Genomic DNA, 23,789 nt, shown 5'->3' with positions numbered 1-23,789 from the left:
GCTTCTGGTTCTATAGGAACACCAAAAACAACTGTAATTTTAATAGAATCGCATTGGTAATGAATTACGTAAAATTAACATAATATGGTTTCACGCTATACGATAAAATTTGGTAAATGTGGTAAAATTCAGTAATTTTATGATGACACCTTAGAACATGGCATAAAAACTATATATTCGGTTAATTTTTTTTTTCTTCCTGCATTTTTTTTTAAAATTGTGGTAGCAAAAACTGTAATTTTGAAAACCAGAATTTCAAGTAAACAAAAATGAATAGTTTAAAGACCGTATACTTTGGTTTTTATTGTCAGAATTATTTTTTTGACCAGGAAAGTCATTACCATATAGCACGGTAATTTTACCAGAATTTGTTTCTCCGTGTTTAGCACGTACCGCTGAGGCTCTTATTTTCCAATCTTAAAGGAGAAAGTTTTAGATAAATAACACCGTGATTTTTTAGTTCGTAATAATATGTTTCTCCTATTTCTTTATTATTTTTTGGTATTATTTTGTTATTATCTAGTTTTGTAAATTGCGTATAAAAAATAATACTTAGACTTCTACTCAGTTTGATATTAACTATATACAACTATATTGCCCCAAGCTCTTCAATTCAAGGCATCTCACACTTTTTTAACTTATAAAAAAATTATTTTTAATTTGATATTTTTACTAACTTCCATTAACTGCCAGCCTTAAAGTGAACTGGGTAAGGTAAACGTGGTTCCAGAAAATTGCATCTCATGAAGAAATAATTGTACACAAGCGTGGAAGTAATTGTACACATTTTCCCTAGGTGTACAGAGGTAATAGGTTCATAAAATTTCTTAAACCGAATGCTACACTAAAGTATGTATATTTTACTTTTAGGAATAAATAGTAGCAACATGAAAAAGCAAGTTTTTTTCTTCTTTTTTCTCATAACAGTAACTGGATACTATTCAAAATGTCGACGCTATTCAAATTAATGCTACGCAAGTTTCAAAATTTTTGATTACACAAAACCTTCGGTTCAAAGACTTTAAACATGTTTTGTTCATTAAATTAATACTTTAGAATAATGTAAATAACATTGTTCTCTACTTTATTGACAGATTTATCATTATTAAGCAAAACAAAGAAATTAAAAATAGCTTTGTTTTAATAAATAAAATTTCCTGCGTTTAGCAAATTGGAAAAATTATTAACGTATATCTTCACTAAAAGGTTTTCTCATTAAAGTTTTTAATGGAAGTTTACTTAATTTTTATTGTCATTCAGCTACTTAACAATAACTGACGAAGAGGATTAAGGTAAATAACGAGACTTTAAACTTGAAAGAGAAGTATTTTCGCTCATAAATTTTCAAATTTTGTTGCCACTAAATTTCCTGATACTTGGGTTTTATTTCTTTAATTAATTTTGTTTTTCAAATGAGTTCAATTAGAAATGAAATCTTTGAAATGGTGGTCAAATATTTTCAAAACATTCGCTGTTAATTTTTGTAGAAAGAAATATATCTTAATAAAAAAATTATAATAGCATTAAATGTCAAATTTAAGCTTCGAACCGAATTCGATCTTTAATTTTTATACAGAAAGTAATAATTTAAAGAAGGTAACAAAATTTCTGTAAATTCATTATGTGTTTGCCTAATAATAAAACTTTTAAGTGAATTCTGAACTGCAACTGAAAGAAATTGCCAACAAAACTTTGTTCCTTAGACCATAGATAATAAACTATGCATAACAGTCAAGTTCTTTTTTTTTTTTAACTTGTTAATGAAAATTGGATATTAAAATAATTGAAACATATTTTTCAAGATTCTTTTATAAGTTTAAATAAATATAAACTCATAATCTAAATACAGAAATAAGAGCTCATTGAATTAATTTAAAGATTTATAGCGTTACTGATAATACAAAATTTTTATGCATTGCGAATGGCGTAGATTAAAAGCTGGACCTGTTGCTTAGACTGGTCCAAGAAACATCAAGCGTACACTTTTTAGGTCTGACAATTGTTGCATAAATTGCAATTTATAATAAAGAAAGTGATATTTTGATGCTTTTCTAATTTAATTCTGTTTTCAAATCTAAGTGTTTTCAGATCAAACCAATTGAAATAAATTATTCAACTGCTAGAAATTTTTAAAAAAAATTCTACCATGACTGAGAAACTTAAAAAGGTCACCAACATAGCAGATAGTACCTGTTCTACTATCAATTACAGATATTAAATCCTGAAATTCCTTACTAAGAAAGCTAATAAAAGGTTCAGAACTCTCTTCTATTGTTAAAATATTAAATGATATTCTATTTGGCTAAAGAAACTAAAAACCGTGATAAATTCACAAAATAAGTTTCTGAGGAAAAACATTTTCACTAAGTTCATTTAATGAATTCTTTCTTAAATACTGTAATCATACTTTATATCTTTAATAAATATGTAATAAATACTTTATATAAATAATGTAATAAATACTTTATATCCTTCTTGGATTGAAATAATTTGAAAAAAAATTTTGTTAAATGAATCAGTGCTTGTACTTTATCAAATTGTTATAAAATAGTATTGAAATTTTACTTTGTTTTTCCTTTGTCTACAACATTTGGGAAATTTCAAAATGCAATTAAATGTTTAATTTTATTTTTGCTCTTTATCATGAAGGGAAGATGTACAACTAAGTGCACTATTTATATTTATAATAATTTTATGACTTCACTCAGAGTTAGATTAAGTTTAATATTGCAGTTAAATATTTAAATTTAAATTTTCTTTGACATAAATTGCTGCATTTTTCTTTAAGTCGCTCATTGGAGAATTTTTATGCTAACTATTATAACTGGATGGAAACTAGTATAATATGGTCATAAATATCCAAAAATATGACTATAATTTTGAAATTCATATTTTTGCTGTATTTGATCTGATATGCTATATTAATCTGATCTTATTTGCTGAATATTTTACTATAAAAATACATATAGTTGTAAAAATAAATTGTGGAATTCTTGCTTTATTTCATAGATTAACAATTTTGTAATAAATATTTTATTATCTTCCCTTTCTAGAAATGGAAATAATAGATATTTTTAAGAGAAAATTTACTTTTTCCTCAGCTACTATTTTGCTAATTAATTTTTGCACATAACTTTTAAGAAATGAAAAAATTTCATTATTTCGAAGTCATTTCAAAAGTTAAATCCTTACCTCTTAATAAGTAACAAATACGTTTGAAGTTTTTTAAATTAAAAAAATTTTAATTGTTGTAATATCCGTTCATACATAAACTCACAGTTACAAAAACTTATCTTACACTTAATACTACAGATTACTTATATTCTTATTTTAAACTTATAGTTACTTATAAATGTTAATCAAATAGAAATAATTAGCCAGAATAAATGTTAATTAACCAAAAATAGGTATATACAAACTTAATGATGTCATGTTCATGGTTTCATATAGAGTAATATTTAGTATTTAGAGTGTTAATATTGAAAGCGTTGTTAGCAAAAATAAAGAACACGTTTATATGTAGACGAGGTTTTTCTTCCATAATGAATTAGTATGTTGTGTAATAGAAGTTCATTTATAGGCTATTTTTAATGATGTCATGTTCATAATTTCATATAGAGTAATATTTAGTATTTAGATTGTTAATATTGAAAACGTTGTTAGCAAAAATAAAGAACACGTTTCTAATTAGACGAGGTTTTTTTGACATAATGAATTAGTATGTTGTGTAATAGAAGTATATTTATAGTCTATTTTTAGTGATGTCATGTTCATGGTTTCATGTAGTGTAATATTTAGTATTTAGATTGTTAATATTGAAATTGTTGTTTGCAAAAATGAAGAACAGGTTTCTAATTAGACGAGGTTTTTCTGACATAATGAATTAGTATGTTATGTAATAGTAGTATATTTAGATGCTATGTTTACTCATATGCTAAATGAATGTTTCGATTCAAATACTATTGTTAATAAAGGGAATTTATTTTACCTGATAAAAAGATTTAGAATACGTTTACACAAATATAAGTATTAAAGTTCACTTAATTAGAATTAACAGCATCAGTGTTAATTTTAAAAATAAATAACCATTGAAAAAAAACTTCTGAATCTTAAAAAAACTGAATTATGTAATGAGATTCTATATATAGAAAATTCAATTTGTAAATTATAGCTTAAACATCCAGTTTCAAAATTCTATAAAATATAGTGTAATTAGTTTAATATTCATTAAATAATGATATTTTATGAAACATCCTTCATTATTTATTTATTTATAAGGATAAACGAAAGCTCGTTCAATCTTTTTCTTTCAAATTTTTAAGTTTTCAAATTAAACAAGATACGTCAGATACAAGGTATACAGCAAAATGATAAAAAATTCTTCACCTAATTATTTATTTGCTCGAAGTATTTATGCCCTGATTTTTTTGTATGAAATTTTCATTTAAATTTTCAAGAATTTTCTTTTTTATGCTCCATAAAGTGTTTATCAGAAAGAGAATATGTGATAAAATTTAATTCAAGTAAAGAAACTTAATATTTTATGAATATACGCGTTAAGGGGGACAGCATGATTCCCCATAATTATTGAAAAGCTGAGAAGATATTACATTTTTAATTATTAAGAACTAATTACTAATTAAAAAAGACCCTTACGCTTCAATTCTATTTTCAAATTTAATTTAATTTCATATTTTCAAATTTGTTGCGAATAGTATTTAGTACAAAGATTAATTGAAGTGGTTTAGATAATATATATTTAAATAAACAAAAGAAAGAATAACTTAAATTTTCTCAGTTTTATGCAAAAAAAATTTAAACAGATTATTTTATTTAAAAATATTTGCAATTTATAAAAGCATAAGCATTTTTAATCTGCATTTTACACAGTAAACATTACAAAAAGTTTTTATCTGATCTGCATAAGCAGACTAACATAACTGCACAACATAACCATTAAAATTTTAATTTGCATTTTAAACTAGCATTTCAAAATGTATTTCACAGGCGAGTTTTTAAACCTGGAAATGCGTGCTTATGAAAATGGGCTTGACACAAAATTCGTGTTTACGAAAATGTACAAAGCTCGAATTGCAAGTTTACAAAACTAGCCAAGGTTCAAAATGCATGTTTACGAAAATGGAAACAGCTCAAAATGCAAGTTTGCGAAGATGGAATGAACAAAAAAATGAGCCATTTAAATTTTAAACCCAAATTTAGCGACTAAGCCAGGAATTATGGGCCTAATTTTCCTTACTTATTTAAACAATAAACATAAGCATTACAGCGAAAAGTTCCAGATTTCAGGGACGGGGCTGCTAGGTATAATACTGATGTAACTTATTAATCACTACCTTCGTATTCAGAACGTTGAATGATTAAGCGAGTTTTAAATTTGCTAATTATTGAAATGTATATTTACTAACACTATTATTAATTTGTATTGCCTTGCAGAAACAACTGTTTACTTTGTTTTGTATTCGTAATGTTGATTTTTCCAAAAAAAGACTAATTTAATAAAGTTTTTTAAGCGAAAAAGCAAATTGACGATATCAGATTACGAATAATTTATTTGGATTCCTTATTTTATTCTTTCAAAAAGGACAATACTCATATATGCTGCGTCCATTTTTCGTAAATAAATATGTCAATTTCTTAAACACGAATTCTGAGCTGTGAGAAATTTTTAACGATCTGAGTCTATTTTCGTAAACCAAATTTCGAGCTGTGTGCAGATTTAATTCACCGCCGATTTTAAATTTTGAAAAAATTTTCATTTAAATTTGTTTTAGGTTTCATTACTTTGTTAGGGATGTAACATTTTACACATTGTTATTTATTTAAAATAAAAAGTATTATGAAAGGAACATTTTTAATTTGTACAATATTTTATTACAAACAAATATATTAATTAATACCTCTATAACTTTTCACTTTTTTATGACGCTTGAGAAAAATATAGCTGACGCAAAAGAATTAGGCTTAAACAATCACACTAAAAATAAAATTTTAAAAGTAAAATAAGATACTCTTCAAAATTATAAATGTCCAAAGTTTTTCTTAAATTTGTAAATAGACATACATAAATAGATTTTTTCAAAATTTAAAGGCTGAATATATGATTCTAATAATTTGTAATAAAGAATAATAAGTTTAGCTTGTGTTTTATAAATAATAATTTAACCGATGATATTTTTTAAAAGGCTAAAATTTTAAATTTCAAATAAAAAAGCTTTGAAAAATATGAGTAATATTTCATCATATAAGCTTTTTTAAAGCATTTTTCAATTTAAGAGAAATAAAATTGCTTCTACAAAGCTTTAAGCTGCTACCATAAGGTGAATTTTAGGTAGTCACATGAGCTTAGAAAAGTGGAAAGTTTTCAACTAGAAAAGGCATTAAAAGGATGAATGATTTGGTTATATATTCTTTATTTGAGAAAATTCTGAATATTTGATTTGAAAAGAAATATATTTTTTAATATTATGGACAAATTATATCGAATAGATTTTGCTTTCTGTAAAATAGGAAAACTATTTTCTTCAAATAAAAGAGTTTACATTAAAGGAAAAAAAACATAATAAAATTAAATTGCATAGCACATACAACTACAAAATGTTGCATAAGCTAGATCTAATAATTTTGATTCAAAAAGAGAGTGAGTGGATCTCTAAAATTTAAAAAAAATGTAAATGCCTTTCATTACTTTTTTAATGCTTTATTGCATAATTAGATACTAGAAGCTATACATATACAGGCCACTTTTCTTTCTCCAACTTATTAAAATACAGAAAAATCCTGAAGTAATGCACTTGCTTATTTGCACGTAATTGAAAGCGTTCTTAGCAAACTTTTAGCAACTTAGTAAACTATGAACCCTTATGAACCATTATGAAACCTTATTTTATTAACAAGCGATAATAATTAAGTCCAGTGAATGGATGCTTATATTCGTAAATATATATCAAGCATTTCTGAGGAAGTTATTAAAATTAATTATCAATATAATTAAAAATAAATAAATATTGAAAATTATTAAATTAATGAATAATTTTATAAACGTAGAAAATGCATCAAAATTATTTTTCGTATCAAATCTTATTTGAAAGGAACAGATCTTAAACATTGCTATATTAGTAGTCAAAGTTGCAAAACATACCTTATCTTGTTACTTTTTAGCTAAAATAATATTAATTAAAACATTATTTTTTAATACATATAAAATTAATGGTTATATAAAATATTAGCCCATATAAAAAACTAAATTATGGATATACTTGTGTAACTTTTTCAGGGAATTTTGACAAAAAAACTGAATTGAAAATAAAAATTAAAGATTAAAAATGCGATTGACATAAAACTATTGCTGTTTTGTTTACTAAACAAATATCTAGGATGTCAGTATATCTCTCTACTGTTTTTTTTAAATTTTTTAGAAATTGAAGCATGCCAGAAACTGGTTACACAAACCAAGTAAAAAAATTCCAAAAATGCTTTTCTTAATTAAATGTATGTCGGAGCTAGGTGAAAAATTCAGATATTTAAACAAAATATACACACTTAGGTTAACGTAATGTAAAAAAATACATAGAACTTGAGCTTCATACTGAATAATATACGCTTCTTTAGTTTAAATCACCCTGAAATGTTCATATTTTTAGCAAAAATAATAACTTTGCTTCCTTTAATTCTCAATAAAACTATTTTAAATATTTAATAAATATATTTTTAAGTCTTCAACTATTTGACTTTCTTCTTGGTATGCAGTTACCTGGTAAAAAAGATTTTCCTTTATTTATCTTATTTCGTAAATTAAAATATCGCTTAAATTAATTAGCATTTTTTATAGTAAAACTTTAAAACTATTTAGAGTAATACGCTAAAATTCCATCAAAAACTTATCAGTAAACAAAAAATTATAAAAAGGTTCAGTTTTTTTGTGCACTACATATAAGATATGAGCGATACATAGTATGCATTTATCATCATTAACCCTTTTGCTGCTAATATATAAATATTTCCGATAAGAAAATTTTTAGAATTATTCATGTAAATACATTCTTTATGAAGATTAATGTTGCATGAAATATTTTGTATAAAAAAGCTTATAGCTCTGCTTTCACAGCATGTTCACGAAATAGGAGCTTTGGTAGGTAAACATAAAACCTCGTTGTCTTCTCAATAACTTTGATTTTTTAGCTAAAGATAGAAAAATCTCTTACATTTTTCGAATTCTTATAAAACTTTTTTCTAATTATTTTCTAATTTTCTAATAAAACTTATTATTTCTATTTTTATGAATTTATTTATTTTTTCTCAAATGTGATATTTATATTTCCGTGTGATATATGTATGAACATTCAATATGTAGCTTTATTTTGCATTTAATATACCGCAAGCGAATATTTTTTTTTGAAAAATTTTATTGTTTCTTTATAACCATTTTTATGAGTTCAGATTGTATCTAAAACATATAATATAAATTCATTGAAACAAATTTATGAATATATATATATATATAATAGTTATNTATATATATATATATCATATCATATCCAAAGATATTCAGAGAAAACATTTACTAGAAGGTCTTGTATTCTTTACAAACAAAGTAAAAATTGTTTACAATATTTAGCAGATTTCCAAAACATTTGCAATAAGACCACCTACTTTGCATCTCAGAATTTTAAATAAATAAAAAGAGCTGATAAATCCTATTCAATTCAATTTTAATGTCAAGAAGGAAGAGAATGATTGAGTATTTGACTATATTTCACTACAAAACACCAGTTGTGAGAATGTTAAGTAAGTAAGTCATTATCAACTGCTAGAAATAAATGTTTTGAATTTGCTATTGACGTGTATTGACTTATTTCAAAGGATTTTTTGCAGTGACATTGAATTTTTTTTATAAGGATTTTTAAGGATTATATTTATTTTTAAGGATTATCTAATAAGAAGATATAAAAAAGTCAGAAGTTTGTCTAATTATGTGTATTTTTGTTTTGTGTCAAGGGTTTAATGTCAAGGGTTGGAAATAGTTAGTGAGTATTTAACTATGCTTTACTGCAAAACCCCAGGGGGGGGGGAATGTTCAGTCGACAAGTCATTATCAATTATAGAAATAAATTATATGATTTTTTTGACGCGTACTGAAAATGACTTACTTACAAAGATTTTTCACAGTGATATACAAATTTATTTTTAAGATTTATGTTCAAATAAGAAGATTGAAAAACGCTCTAAATTTGTTTAACTGTGCTTTTTTTCGTTTTTCTACTTGAAAACTATAAATACGTTTTTCATTCTCATAAAAATTATTCATAATCTATATATTCTAATAACACAAAAAAATTTTAAATTTCATAACAAATTTTCAATCACCTAACAAAGCATAAGCAGAAAAAAATAAATTTTTCTTGTTCCCATAACGGATGAGCTTTGATGCTTAATGGGTTGAAATAATTATTTGGGAAGTTCAGATGCTTTTTCTGGAGGAAGAATGCGATAGTAATTTTATGTTCAATACTAAATACATGAACATTTTTAAAGCTTAGTCTATTGCTTTAGTTATTTTTAAGCTGAAATTTTTTTTTCTTCTTTCTGAAACGTAATCAGAATTCTTAGCATTGTATTGACTGCCAGAGCATTTAAGAAGCCCAAAAAACATCCTCGAACTTTTTTTACCGAAAAATCAGTTTCCTTAAAAAATAAATTTGCATTGAGACTAGAGAAAATAAGAAATGGTTGGTAGGTTAAATCATTTTCTAAATTGTTCGGATTAACCAATTTTAACATTTTATTAGAGCCTAAATCCAGTAAAAATTCGCTTTGTTTACTTTTCTGTAGGAAAAAAAATTAAGTAAATTGCTCTAAAAAAAATTAGGTTGTGCACCGTGGAAAAAAAAATTCTGGTTTAACTACCGTGTTGTATGGTAATGACATTTTCATTAAAAAAAAGTCATAATTCTGGTAATAAAACCCAGAATATATGGTATTCAAACCATTAATTTGGTAATTTTTCCGTTCATATGGGTAATGATTTTCTAGAAATCCTGATTTACTGAAATATTATTCTCATTTCACACACATTTAATAAAAAATGCCAAGTTCTAAAGTAAATTTAACCAAATAAATAGCTTTTGTGCCCTGCTCTAAGTTATTAAGATACAATTTCCCAATTTCACCACTTTTACCAAATTTTCTCATATATGTATTATTAAACCTTATTTACTGCTAATTTCAACAAAATCATTACTAAAGCGCTTCGATAAAAATTACTGATTTTTTTGGTGTTCCCTAAAGCCAGAAACATAGTAAATTTTACCATATCCTGGTAGTTTTGACCATACGTTTTTTTTCCTCAGTGCTGTAATAGGACCCTAGTGCTGCACCCCAGAGCCCATGGTCTAGAAAACTGAGATGGGCACCGTAGGCCTTGACCCTCCTTGGGCTGTCGTGCCACTGAGTTTAGTTTAGTTTAAGATATAGTAAGATACTTTAAATATTACAAATTAGTAAAAAAATTTATTATGCTACCTCTTGAGAATACTTATGTCCTCGTGTTAGCTTTCAAAATTATATCGTGTCGAATCTTGATATGTAAAACTAAAATACTTAGTGCTGTTTGACAGAAAAGCGTAGTTTTTACAGCTTTGTGCACATTTGGAATGGAGATTTTAAAAGAAACAAATTTTTAAATAATAATTTAGCAATAGTTTATTGTCAATTTAGCGCAGTAGATTCAATAAAACTTTCTAGCTTTTTCTCGAGCTGTAAAACGTGTTTAATTGTTCTCTGTTTATTAAATTTCTTCTTAATAATTCATTTTTAAATATAAAATTTTGCACTGTAACCTACCTTTTGAAAAAATAATGTAGTTATTTATAATTCCCCTTCCCAACAATGTCAATTTAAATAAATATAGCACCCACAGTTTAGTTAATAAAAAAGTAGAAAACGTTTATTTTAATAATAGTTTTTGTTTCATATTAAAATAAATTAAATTTCCAGTAGAAGTGCGTATACGAGAGATTAATTGAGATGATTTTTTTTATATTTTAAATCTTGTATGCTTTATTTTTTATTAAAAATGTTTAAAATATTTTTAATTATTAAACTTAAGCTAATTATGATATGATTTGATTTGCTCTTAAAAATTCAAATTCGGTAGCATCGTATCTAAAGACGCACTTGCTGAAAGGATGTTGAAACTCTTAACTATAAATATCCGAGAAGCATAAAAAATCTTTCATGTGTTAATTTTTTGTAGCATAGTGCATAATTAGTAATTATAATTTTGTGAACAAATTCCAGCTAAATTCGAAATGTATGAGAATCACCTCTTTTTGAAAAGAAATATTCCATCTTTTAAATTCCCTGCCTTTTATTAAATATTCCCCCCTTTAAATTTTTAATTAGGTGTCCAAAAATGATTGATAAATCATTAAAAACAGTTGTACAAATTTCAACTCAACTTTATTATCCATATTAAACGAAGTTTTAATTTTTTTAACAGCTAGCTTAAAATTTTTTATTTTTTTTGTAAGAAATATTTGTTAGTTTAATAAAATAAACTACAACATCATTCTATGAAATTTTATCAAAGTAGATCAGGATTACTATTTCTTAAAAAAATTAAAATAATTTTAAAATGTAGATGGAATTGTTAGTTTAGTTTTGCTTGATGACAGACTATTTCACTATATGTAGCTACAATTTTACAATAATACATACTTTCTCTTTCATAAGCTATATTTATCAACCTTAGTAACGTCAAAGATATAAAAATCCCAGTTTTTCATAATTAGTTCCTGTCATTATTATGTCCTGATTAATCCTTTTTTGACAAAATATTATTTTAATTATCTTAACCCAAGGTTCTTTAAAGGCGGTTCTCAAAATATTTTTGACACCAACATTGACTTCCTCAAATTTTCACTCACCCTAACTCAATTTATGGAAAAATAGATATATGACGAAGATTTTCGGAATTTATTTTTAATTAGTCGGCTTTTAGTAAATTAGAATAACTAAACAGAAATCAAGTAAAACTTTATTTTTAGTAGTGTTAATACAGAAAAGCAAGGTTTTACCTTGTTTTGTTAATGGACGGCGCGTGCACACCCAAATTTAGATATTTAGCGTTTGAATGGAACAAAGGAATAAAAAAATTGCATTTTATCCATGAATCTCTAGAGTCCATGATCCAGATTTTTTGGGAATTTGATACTAACTTAGTGACTCAATAGATGACTCTTTTTCTAGGTTTTTCTCCCGTTTGAACTTGAATTTTTTTATTTCGTTTAATAATTGTTATTTTTTTTACGATGCTGCTAGCGGAGCAGCTTTTATGCTAATTTTTTCCTGCCTATTAATTACACACCAATACACTTATAAATATTGTTAGAAATAGTTTGTGCATGTCCTTTGGATAAAAGCGCATTAAAAAATGTAACTGAGCAATAAAACGAACCTCTTTTGCTCAAAAAAGTAGTTTTTGTATTCGCAATAAATCTAATATTTGCAAAATCCGTTTCATATTGTTAAACACATTGTAGCACGTTTCTTTAGTTAGCAGTTTAAAAACTAATACAATTTATCTATGAGGGAACCTTTAGAGTAGTATCTTTAAAATAAATTTTAACATAACTTTCGGAAATTAATTGTTCATAATTAAAAGTGAAAATAAGAACTAAGTTGCTTGAACACAAAATAATTCCCTGAAAGTAAAGAATCAACGTAAATTCAGAAAACGGAAATTGTGCATGTCTTTTTGTCTAAAGGACATACAAATGCGCAATAAATCGAACCTCTTTAGCTTAAAAAAGTAGTTTTTACATGCGCAATAAATCAAACATTTGTGAAAAACATAGCAAATTGTCGAACACATTTTAGCACGTTACTTTATTTAGCAGTTTGAAAAGTAATAAAATTTTTCATTGAAGAAACTTTCCGAGTAGTTTCTCCAAAATTAATAAATAAATCAATCTTCTTAATATAACATTTGGAGAGTAGATGTTTATAATTAAGAGTGAATAATAATAATAAAAAAACTAAATTGCTTGAAAACAAAATAATTCATTTATGTAAAAAAAAAAGCATCAACCTAAATTCGAGAAAACGAAAAAAAAAAAACTAAAATGCCGCACAGCAACACGTTGCAAGATACTTCCAAACTCTCTTTTCACACGTGTTATATAAATATCTTTAATAAGCAAATGTAGTAAAAGAAATAAAAACAAACGTTAAATAAAACGTAACGAAAAAAAATGGAAAAAAATTTGGAATTATTTTGCTTATTGTAATAAATTTAATTTAATCCTACCTCGTAATAAGCAGATGAAAAGGATCCACTCGAGCATGGTCAATCCAGCGGTTCCGGCCCCGCGACTGACGAAACCCCTGCCTCAGTGGAAGATTTAACGCGTCCGCAGCGCCTCTGTTTTCCTTTTGCTGCCCGTTTGAATGAAGAGTTCGGGGGTATTCTGGGCGCGGATTTTGAGTTGCGTTTCAACAACCGGCAACACCCGAGAGGTAGCCGCTCTCAAAAAGATACTTTTATTTTACCACTAGCGCGCGCAAATGCTTAGGTGCAATGATTTGATGTTTCGTGATTTGGTGCTTCGTTTTTATTTCCTCTGAAAATGTATTTATCTTATAACTGGTTTATTACATATAAGGATATTACGAAGTTAAAATTATTTTTATGGTATTTTGCAAGCAAGTAGTACCACATTTTTTTTTCAAATTTTAGTTATGCTCTAGGGGTAATAACTTCTAAACAACTATTTTTTTTATCATTTATCAAATAGTTAAGTCAATGATATCATTTACACCCACCTCCTATCAAGTAAAAATGTGCATATCTTAACACAACGGTTCCCAATTATTTTCGGCTTTGGAACCGTAAATAATTAACCTTCTCGATCGGAACCCCTACGTTGTAATTTATGTTCATTAACTATTATATATTAACCAAAAAAAAGAAGACTAGTAATTCCCTTACCAATATTTATAGAAAAGAATTTAATCAATATTAGTCTTGAAATTAACTTTTATGTCAAATAATTGAAATCACAGGTCAGGAGCGTAGTCTTGATTTTGCTTTTTTGTGTAAGTTGAAAAGCAAAAAAATAAGCTGAATTGTGATTTAAATTGAAAAGAAAAAATGTTACAAGCATTGAGAATAGTCAGAGGTACACATTTCCTTAGTTTAGATTATAATTTTATTATAATTTTATTATTTCCAATTTCAAAGTTTGATGAGAAATTCATAATAATGCTATTTTTTATAAATGTTTACAGAACCCAGGGGGCTCCGCAAAACACCTATTGAGAGCAGCTGTCTTAATACATTAATACTTTTAAATATTTGACAACGGTATCCAATTTTAAACGGATACATGTCAACATAATTTCGCGGCTTTATGCTGAGAATTTCGATTCCATTTCAACGGAAAATATAGGAGTTTTTGCGTGCCTCAGTATCTACTTGTTTTCCTCCATGTTACTTTTTATTGCAAATTATGGTGATGCCTAATTTTAAATAATAATGTAAACACTGCATCTGTGCAATAATGAGTATCAGTAAATACAACAATATCAATAAATATATTGCTCAAGTGATCTGTGTTTGACTAATACTTTGAAATGCTGACAAAGGAGGCATTTAAACGCTTGTCTAAAGATACCTTTAGGTTAAATTAGTTGCACACAAACTTATAGAGGAAATAATAAAATAAGTAGATGAAAACCAGAATGTTGTCTTGAAGAATAACAACGTTGTTCTCAATTGTTTAAAAACTACCACACAATATCAAGAAGATCTAATATCTACATATTAGACTACGAGTTTATATTTTACTAAAGTGTGCGGTTTATAAACTAGTTTATTCCGTGTAATTTTGAAAACTTTCAGATATGTAAAATTTGGTACAAAAGAATATTTCGAATCTAGATATCTAGTGTTCCTACTTAACTAGTCAAAAAAAGCTTTGCCAAGTTTTCAGATAAGAAACTAAAAATTGTATTTGAATGGAATACTAATGTGTGTGATGAAATATGACAAATGTTTTTTTTTCAATTAAACACAAGGCATTGATCTTTAGAATAAAGGAAAGTCAATGTTTGATATTAAATTTATTTTGCAACTCTTCCATCAGTATTTCTCTAAATATTGTAATATTATTACAGTGCAACCACATTCGTTTATTTGCAATCGTGTTTGAACTTTTGATAAACTAGATGTGGAGAAAAGAAAGAACAATAAATGGTAATAAAAAAGTTTATTATTCGCAGCGATGCTTTTAACTTTGAAATAAAAAGATTAAACCCATGTTTCACATTGAAAAAAATAGATGGAGCACATATTTCATTCACAGATTTCAAATGTTCTTATATATTAGGTAAAAAAAAGACCGACAAACATCCTAGACGAGACGTGCATACAGAAAATGGTTATAATTTTTTCCCTTTATGTTTTATTTTTACGCCATTGCTGCGTTATTAATTTTTTTTCAAATAATTAAATTGTCGCTCACGAAATAAAAATACACTTTCCGAATAAGATCTTCGATTTTGATGGTTCAACAATTCTTGACAACGTCAGGAAATCAAGTAATTTCTTACGAAGCTCTAACTTTTAAATATTTTTGTTTGACGAAACTCTTCCTCAGTGCACGCTGGGTTTTCCCTTGCATTTTGTTTGTTTGTTTCATTTTGATACCACTTGCTCTTCGTGGCTGGATGATACCTGGGTTAGTGTGTTCAATTAAAAAGAGGTTTCCTGCTTTCGATTATTTTGGCAGACCGAAAAGTCATTTGCTCATGCTGCTTTTGTTAGTTATTTTAATTTTAATAAATTCTTTCTAAGCAATATATATAACAGTATGTCTATTGCTAAGGAAGAAATTCGCATCCTTGAACAACAGGAGAAAGTTATATCTTTAATCTGGCGAAATAATTGAGCGGAATATTTCGAAATAATGGTTTCGTAAAAGAAGTTGAATTTTGAGCGTGTATTTCTTATAGTGGACAAATATGAATGGAACTATACAGATCTGTTGATTCTTTTACGAATTTAACAGATTTAATAGGTATATACCGTAGTAGGGAATTTAATACGGATTGATTTAGTGGTCCTATTTAAGAACGTTTAAATACAACATACATTTACATTTTACTTTAATTAAATGAATTTTTTTTCGTTTACAGACCTATTGTTCGTTTGCAGACCTATAGTATTAACAATTGTAGCACTAATTTGTCTGCAAAACCAATATTCTGTTCTACTTTTATAGTACATTGATAAAATATGTAATGTCAAATCTACCAAAATATGATGAAATTTACAGTGTTTCTGGTTCTATGGAAACACCGAAAAGGACAGCATAAATTACCTTCAAATTTAAAGTCTTCAGAACAATCTAAAATTTTAATATCTTATAGACAGCAGTGTAGTTTATTGACATTTGCTCGAGAAAAAAAATAAAAGAGAAATTCACCAAATCTGGAATGCCAGGAAAATGATGTATTAGCTTAGAAGCTTTTAAAACAGTCATTTTAAGTTAATAGTAAGTAACTACACTTAAGCCTATATCTTAGATGGACCATAAGTTGCGTAGATTAATTCTTTTTATCCACTGTAGAAAGAATCAATTTTTTCTTTGCTGCTGATATGTACAAAATAAAATTGTGTATAATAATCAATCATTAAGTAAATAAATAACTTTGATTACATCCAACCATATTACAATCATACATAAACTTGGTATTGGGTTAATCTTTGCTTTTCCTCTTTACAGCATTAGTAGTTAAAAAAAATCTCTGGTGACACTTCAATGTCCTGGAATTCATAAGCCAGGAAAATGACTGCCAGGATGAGGACAAATTCGTCACTTTATGGCATATAACTTAACTTTAATTTAATATTTTGGTCTAAGACGTTTACATTCTGCTCAAAACAACAGAATTTCTTAAAATAACTCAGATAAATCTATGTAGTTTATGTCATCAATGATTTCAAGAAGCCAGGAAAATGACAACACAAAAACCTACTCATTTTGAAAAATTTTTTGAAATAGATTTTGAACCAGAAAATTGGTTCTTTATTCATGCAACAGGAAATGTTCATATAGGAGGGTATCTAATCAATCTATTAACATAAGATATTGATTTCTGGCTCTATCTATTTTGGTTATAAACCACTAAATAAAAGTAGCCAGGAAAATGACAGATTTTCTTGGGACAAACAAATTATTGTTAGAAAAATTATTTAAACGAAGGTTTTGTAAATAATACCCTCTGCATATATTCTGGAAATGCTTACACAGGTTGAGATAAAAAAAATAGATATTGAAAAATTTATGGGAGGTTTTGAAGCTAGTTATTATTGGAAACATTGTTTGGGACATGCCAGGAAAATGACATTTTGAAGTTCAATAAAATTTTTTAACTGCACAAAACAGTCAATGCTAGTGCAAAGTCATTTTAAAATGCTAAAAGCAATGCAATTTAATAATTTATTTTAGAAAAAGTTCTTTTAGTATTATGGTATTAGATCTTGAAGCAAAGGACAGTGAATTGTCATATTTCGTGAGAATCACCCATATATATATATACACCACCAGAAATATTATGAAAATTCAATACGATAATTTCGTTATAAATTTGTTTCCAAAATGATTATAAAAGCCTCTTTAATACAATTAATAATATTTAGTTAAATTTCAGTAATAGTAATGGACTCAGTAATTGAATTAAAATATTTTATTCAAGTCAATTCAAGTCAAATATGGTTAGAATTATAAGAATAAAACCTTAGGAGGTAAATAGTTACCTTTGATCATATTAAAACTACTTCCATCATTTCTATTTATAACTAATTTTTAAAAATATTCTGCAATAAATTATTAAAACTATCAGTATAAATTTATTCATTTGACTTTAAAATATTTCACACTTCACTTCCGCTAAAAACAAGAGGTACTAGTAAAAGTTTCTTTATGGAATTGATTTTTTAAATATTTCTTCGCCTTTGAAAATATGAATTAAGTCAGTATTTATGCATGCTTTAAAAAATACCGTCAATGTTTTATGAATTCTAAGTTATGCGAAATAAAATAAACTGCTTTTAGAAGTTAAAAAAAAAGTTAAAAATAAGTTAGAAACCAATATACTTGAAGAAAAATAAACCTTCTTCCTTGGGGTATTCTAATCGATTACCCGTTACAGAAACGTGGAATTGCGTTACATAGTCTTATGTCGCCAGCAAAAATAGAAATTCCCATATCGTATAAGTCGTTGGTCTTAGTTTGAAATATTTCCTTTCACATATCTTGGAAAAGCTCGTTATTTTTATCGCGTTGATTAGAGCCAACTTAGGACTCTACACATTTTCTAATAGCTGTGAATTATGCGGAGAAAAGCGAAAAATTTTACTTTATTTCAACATTTCCCTCACTTTGGTTTTTATAACCTTCTTTTAGATTCTGAAGAGCGAATGATTGGCTGTGTTTGGCGATAAAGGGACAATTTTTTGGGCCAATAAATAGCCATGGAAAAATTCTTACGATATCGTCTGCCTTTTTTTATATTTGAACATCAAAGGATAAATTGTGTAAGAACGCTGTGTTAACATTCAGCTTGTCTTCGTTTTTTTCTTCATTATTTTATTCATTGAGAGCCACATGTTTTCAAAATATAAAATTTTATTTGTATTTTTAAAAAAAAAGAGATTTATATTAGTTTTATAACTAACGATTTGTTAAAAATTGTGTTAAAAGTTTAAAATTATTNAACAGTATTACGTATTAATATATATATTTATTTATATATGCTGATTTAAAACTGTATATAGGAGTTCATGAAATTTTTTCTTCTCCTTTCAAAATATATTACGTTTAAAAATATCAATCACACTATTAAAGGGTTAGGTCAAAATTGTTTAGTCTTTTTTTTAAATATTTAATCTCTCCTTAATAGCAACATTAGGAAGCAAGAACTATTATATTAAAACTAAGTGTAGGAATGTATGAAAAATGCATTCTTAAAGAAGAAATTATTCAAAAGTTGAATGATTAAATATGAATAAATTTCTGCGTAGATAAAACCAAAAAATAATAATAATAAGCGCATTATGATTTATATGTTCTTAAAATTACGTTATAATATAATTCATTATTAAATAATAAAAGGGTAAAGTAATGAATTGATTAGAGGAGGAAAATATTACTTATTAATCTAGCTATGTTTTTTTTTTCAAGTCAAGTTTTGAAAATTGAAAAGATATATTGCCAAATTCAACCAATGTTCTGTGGTTACAACTAAAAATTACTTGAATTTCAAAAAAAAAATTATAACTTACTGAAAATAACCTGCAAAATGTAATGTAAATTATGCATATTATAAAATAATTAATTTACTAAACTGAAAAGCTAAATAATTAAACATAAAACGGGAGGAAATTAAACATTAAAACAAAGCTAAGCGAAGCACAACATAAAAACTAAATAATTTAATGCTTAGGTGCTCCCATGTATCAAAATAACACTATTTTTTCAGCATTGCACTTACTTGTGTTTTCACTTTGTTTCTGGCAGATAAAAAAAAAATTGCAATGCAGTTAAAACTGTGTTATGAAGCAGGGTATATAGGGATAAAATTGATAGAGATTAGTGGAACGTTAGGGATAAAATTGATAGAGATTAGTGGAAGTACATGTTAGTTGTAAACCATTGAAACCATCTTGTTATTTCTATTGGAAGTTGGAAAAACAAATCAATGTTCCGTGCTTATAGCAAAAAATCCGTGTATTAAACTCTGAAAGACTAGTGGCTTGAAAATATCAATCAACACCCTGATAGCTTTGTGAGATTGATTTTAGTGTAGCAGTGTATTTCAGAAAAATGGAAACTTTTTTTGACTGTTTAATTTTGCTCTTTATATTATTATAAAAGTTAGAAAATGGTTTTTTATTAGAAAAAAGAAATTTTAAATGCAATAACTACTGTATTTATAATTTTTACATACACATAAAAAAGTAATGGATTACACACACATCTCATTCAATTAGAGCAAATTAAACAAAATTTTGAAGCTAATTATAATATAACAAGTATAATATAATATAAAAACACAACAATATCATTTTCAATACTTAAGTTTTACAAATCTTGTTTGTGTCTTTGTTTATCTGAGCAGCTGACAACACCCACATTTTCCCTTCCTCGACTGAAGATGAAATCTGTAAAAAACTTAGACCACTAATGCCATCTATCAGGAAAATAGTGAATTAAGTATCCTAAAGTAGAAACGAACGCAGCTCGGGCTTCACAAAATAGAAACATTAATTTTTCTCCTGCCCGAACTGACTTCGGGCATCACAAATACAGCACTTAGTAGTTGCCCGAACGGGATTCGGGTGACTCTGGCAAGGAGTTAAACATACAAAGGAGAAAAAAATTCAGAAACAAGGTTTGCAATAAAAGTTAAGAAATTATATTTTTTTAAAGGTTTATGCGTGCCTTTATTCAATCTATAAAGAAAATAATAGTGGCATTGCAAAATTTCTCTTTTGTTGGAATAATGATAAAACAGTCAACCCAACTGTGTCAAACAAAAGCAATCAAATACCAAGTTTGCCGAAAGGATGCTTGCTATTAGGGCATGTTTTAGCTTTTTATATAAGTAAATTCCGTGAATTAATAAATAATAATGCGTATTAATCGCATTAAATGAGAAGTTAAATATTTATAATACAGAAAAAACTATAGTTAAAATAAAGATAAAGCTAATAAAAAAAAATAATAATAATAATGTGTATTGAAATTTCTGTGAATATTTGTTTGACTGATAAACAAAATTAAACAAGTGAAATATTGTTAAAATAGTGCAATGATTAAGGTGTGATTATTAAAAAGCTATACACGAAGAAACAAATTCTGGTGAAATTACCGTGCTTTATGTAAATGGTATTTCATGTAAAAAAATAAACAATAATTCTGGTTAATAAAATTAAAATATGCAGAATTTAAACCATTTATTTTGTAACTTTTCCATTCCATTGATAATGATCAACTGTAAATTCTGGTTTTCAAAATTTTAGTTCTGATTACTACACATTTAATAAAAAAATACAAAACTGAAAAGTACATTAACTAAGTAAATGCCTCGTGCTCAGGTTTCATAATAAAATTACCGATTTTTACCACGTTTTTGAAATATTATTACGTATTACAAAACGATATTTTTTTGATAATTTAGCCAAAGTTATTACCAAAGTGCTTCGGTAAAAATTATTGGTACATTATCTTTTTGGTCCTCCTATAGAGTCAGAAACACGGTTAATTTTACCATATTCTATTAGTTTTGACTATATTTTTTTTCTTAGAGTAGAAATAAAATTGAAAAAGATTAGTAAAAGCACATGTTATTTTCTATCCTCTCTATCTTGTTTTCTTTGGCAGTTTCTATATCAAAATTGTTTACAGAATCAATCAATGTTCTCTGCTTAAAGTAAAAAGTAACGTGTTCTGAAATTTAAAAAATTGAGTGGCTTTACATTACTCATAAACATGTTTTCAATTGAACGCTTTTTATTGCAGGCCTTTTTTTTCTGGTGTGATCGTATTATGGTAACTATTTTAATACCCAGATTGTTAAAAAAAAAAAAATTAAAGCACGCAATTTTAAAACTTATATTATTTTTAACTCATATCAGTGATTTATAATAAATTAAATTTAAATAGAGATATCAATCATTAGTTTTTTTGATGGTACAGCTCTTTTATTTTTTTAATATTAATATCAAGATTTTTTTAAAGAAATTAATAGAATACTAGAAGTTTACGCTAATAAAGTTTATAAAATTTGAAATTGATAAGAAAATGCAAAAAATGTTTTTTTTTACTTTCAAAATTTAGTCTTTATTTATGGGTAAATAAATTATAAAAATAATTAAAAAAAATTAAAAAGCAAAATAAATTATACTTAAACTGAAACAAAATAGCACGAGAAACTTTCCTTTTCATATCACTTTAGGATAAACAAATTTTATGATTGGATAAACAAATTTTACGATCGTGTGCAAAAATTTTCAATTCCCTTAAAAAAATCTTGAGGTATTTTGAAATACGCAAAAAGTAAAATTACCTTTAAACTACTCTCCTGACCAAACTATTAGGACCAAATTTCTTAGATAAAGACAACCCCCTACATTTTGGGTGACAGATATCTGAATCCGTCATAGAAAGGTACGTTTATTCAGTGAAAGTACGTTTCTGTGTCTCATTTCGTAACTTAAAATATCACCTGCGCTAACTAATTAGCATATTTGAGGTCACCCCTTTGAAACATTGAAATTGAGTCTTGGAATGTGAGGATCCGATCATTAGATCAAAAGTTATTTAGGCTGGTATACTTATTTTTAGTTATTTATTTAATTTTGCACTGCACACGTATTCAATAAGTACCATTCTGAGTTACTCTTTCAAATGTCATAAATAAAAAAAAATTATAAATGAATCTTAATTTTATCCTTGATTCTATATAACTTCCATAGTTTTAAAACGTAAAATACAGTGCTACCGAAATTTTAATAATAGATAGAAAAATATTAACTCGCACAGATCTAATATAAAAACTAAGACAAAATTATCGTAACGATGTTTAAAGCCCTTTTAAGACATCTCTCTTAAAAATGCTTTGAAACTATTGCATTAAAGTAAATAAAAATATAGTGTGATGAACTTAATATCGAAGAATAGTGTTTGAAGTATAATAACTTTATTTAGTAACTTGTTTTTAAACTTGGTTTAGTTAGTAAACTTGGTTTATACAATTTTTAATCTTTACTGTGATTATATATCTCATTTTCTTATTATAATAGAAATTAATGAAAAATAAGTTTAATAAACGAGTGTATAAGTTTTTTGATTCCCTTAAGCATTTTCATAGATATAGAAAAATGCGTTAAATTCAAAATTTGCGCAATCGATCTTTTCCTTATTTACTTTTTACCGAGCCATTCTCTTGACTTAACTCTTGGGATCAAATTATCAATATTGTGGATACTCACCATATTCAGAGAATCAAGAATTATAATTCCTTAAAAATGTATATTTGTCCAAAGACAGTACATTTTCTACTTGATTTCGTTATTTAAAATGTCTATATAATTTTATCTTTCAAGAACCTCGTATTCTACTAAATTTAAATCCGATTGTTAAATGATAAGTTATTTAGAATGTATCTCAGCGTTTATTTAATTTACTGCAGAAAGCTTAAACTATAACTCAAGGAAATGCTGAGGTTTATATTTCATTTGTGAAAGGTGCTAAGCGGAATAGCCAACTTAGGATTTTCCATTTTCAGATTATATTAATAATATTAAACTCTTATTTCGAATGGGCCGGGGTAGCTTGGTCGGTAGAATGTTGAGCCCCTCTCCAAGAGGTCGTGAGAGGTCGAAGATGTGCAAAATGGTGACTGGTGCTCGCTAAATTTGTGGGAGTCACAGTGTCCTCCAAGTTCCCGTAACTAATCGATACCTCTGGGCGTACTGGGTCTGAGATTGGACGTGCTCTGGTTCAGATTAAAATTGCGATCTGTGGATGGATTGATATTGAGTGAATATGTCCGCCCTGTAAAACGGGCTGTGATGTATGTGAGTGGCGGAAGTTGAATTATCGGCTATAGATGGCGCCAATAGAAAACAAGAAGAAACACACTCATTTGCTTTAATGGCATACGAGAAAAACAGCAACAACTCATTTCAAATTGTATTTTTT

The 23,789-nt window shown here is 26.6% G+C and overlaps 1 protein-coding gene across 1 annotated transcript in view; it reads right to left on the bottom strand.

Annotated features, from left to right (window-relative positions):
• Positions 1–13,472, bottom strand: part of LOC107451041 (uncharacterized) — a 252,119-nt gene extending 238,647 nt beyond the window's left edge. The window contains exon 1 of the mRNA XM_016067013.3: positions 13,328–13,472. Coding sequence (XP_015922499.1) covers positions 13,328–13,364 — 37 coding nt within the window. The 5' untranslated portion in view covers positions 13,365–13,472. The remainder of the gene's footprint in view (positions 1–13,327) is intronic.
• Positions 13,473–23,789: the final 10,317 nt, after the last annotated feature.

The sequence above is a fragment of the Parasteatoda tepidariorum genome, chromosome X1, assembly GCF_043381705.1.
Source record: "Parasteatoda tepidariorum isolate YZ-2023 chromosome X1, CAS_Ptep_4.0, whole genome shotgun sequence".
NCBI classification, from domain to species: domain Eukaryota; kingdom Metazoa; phylum Arthropoda; class Arachnida; order Araneae; family Theridiidae; genus Parasteatoda; species Parasteatoda tepidariorum.
The sequence above is the reverse complement of the archived record's forward strand: the minus strand, read 5'-3'. Positions and strand labels throughout refer to the sequence as shown.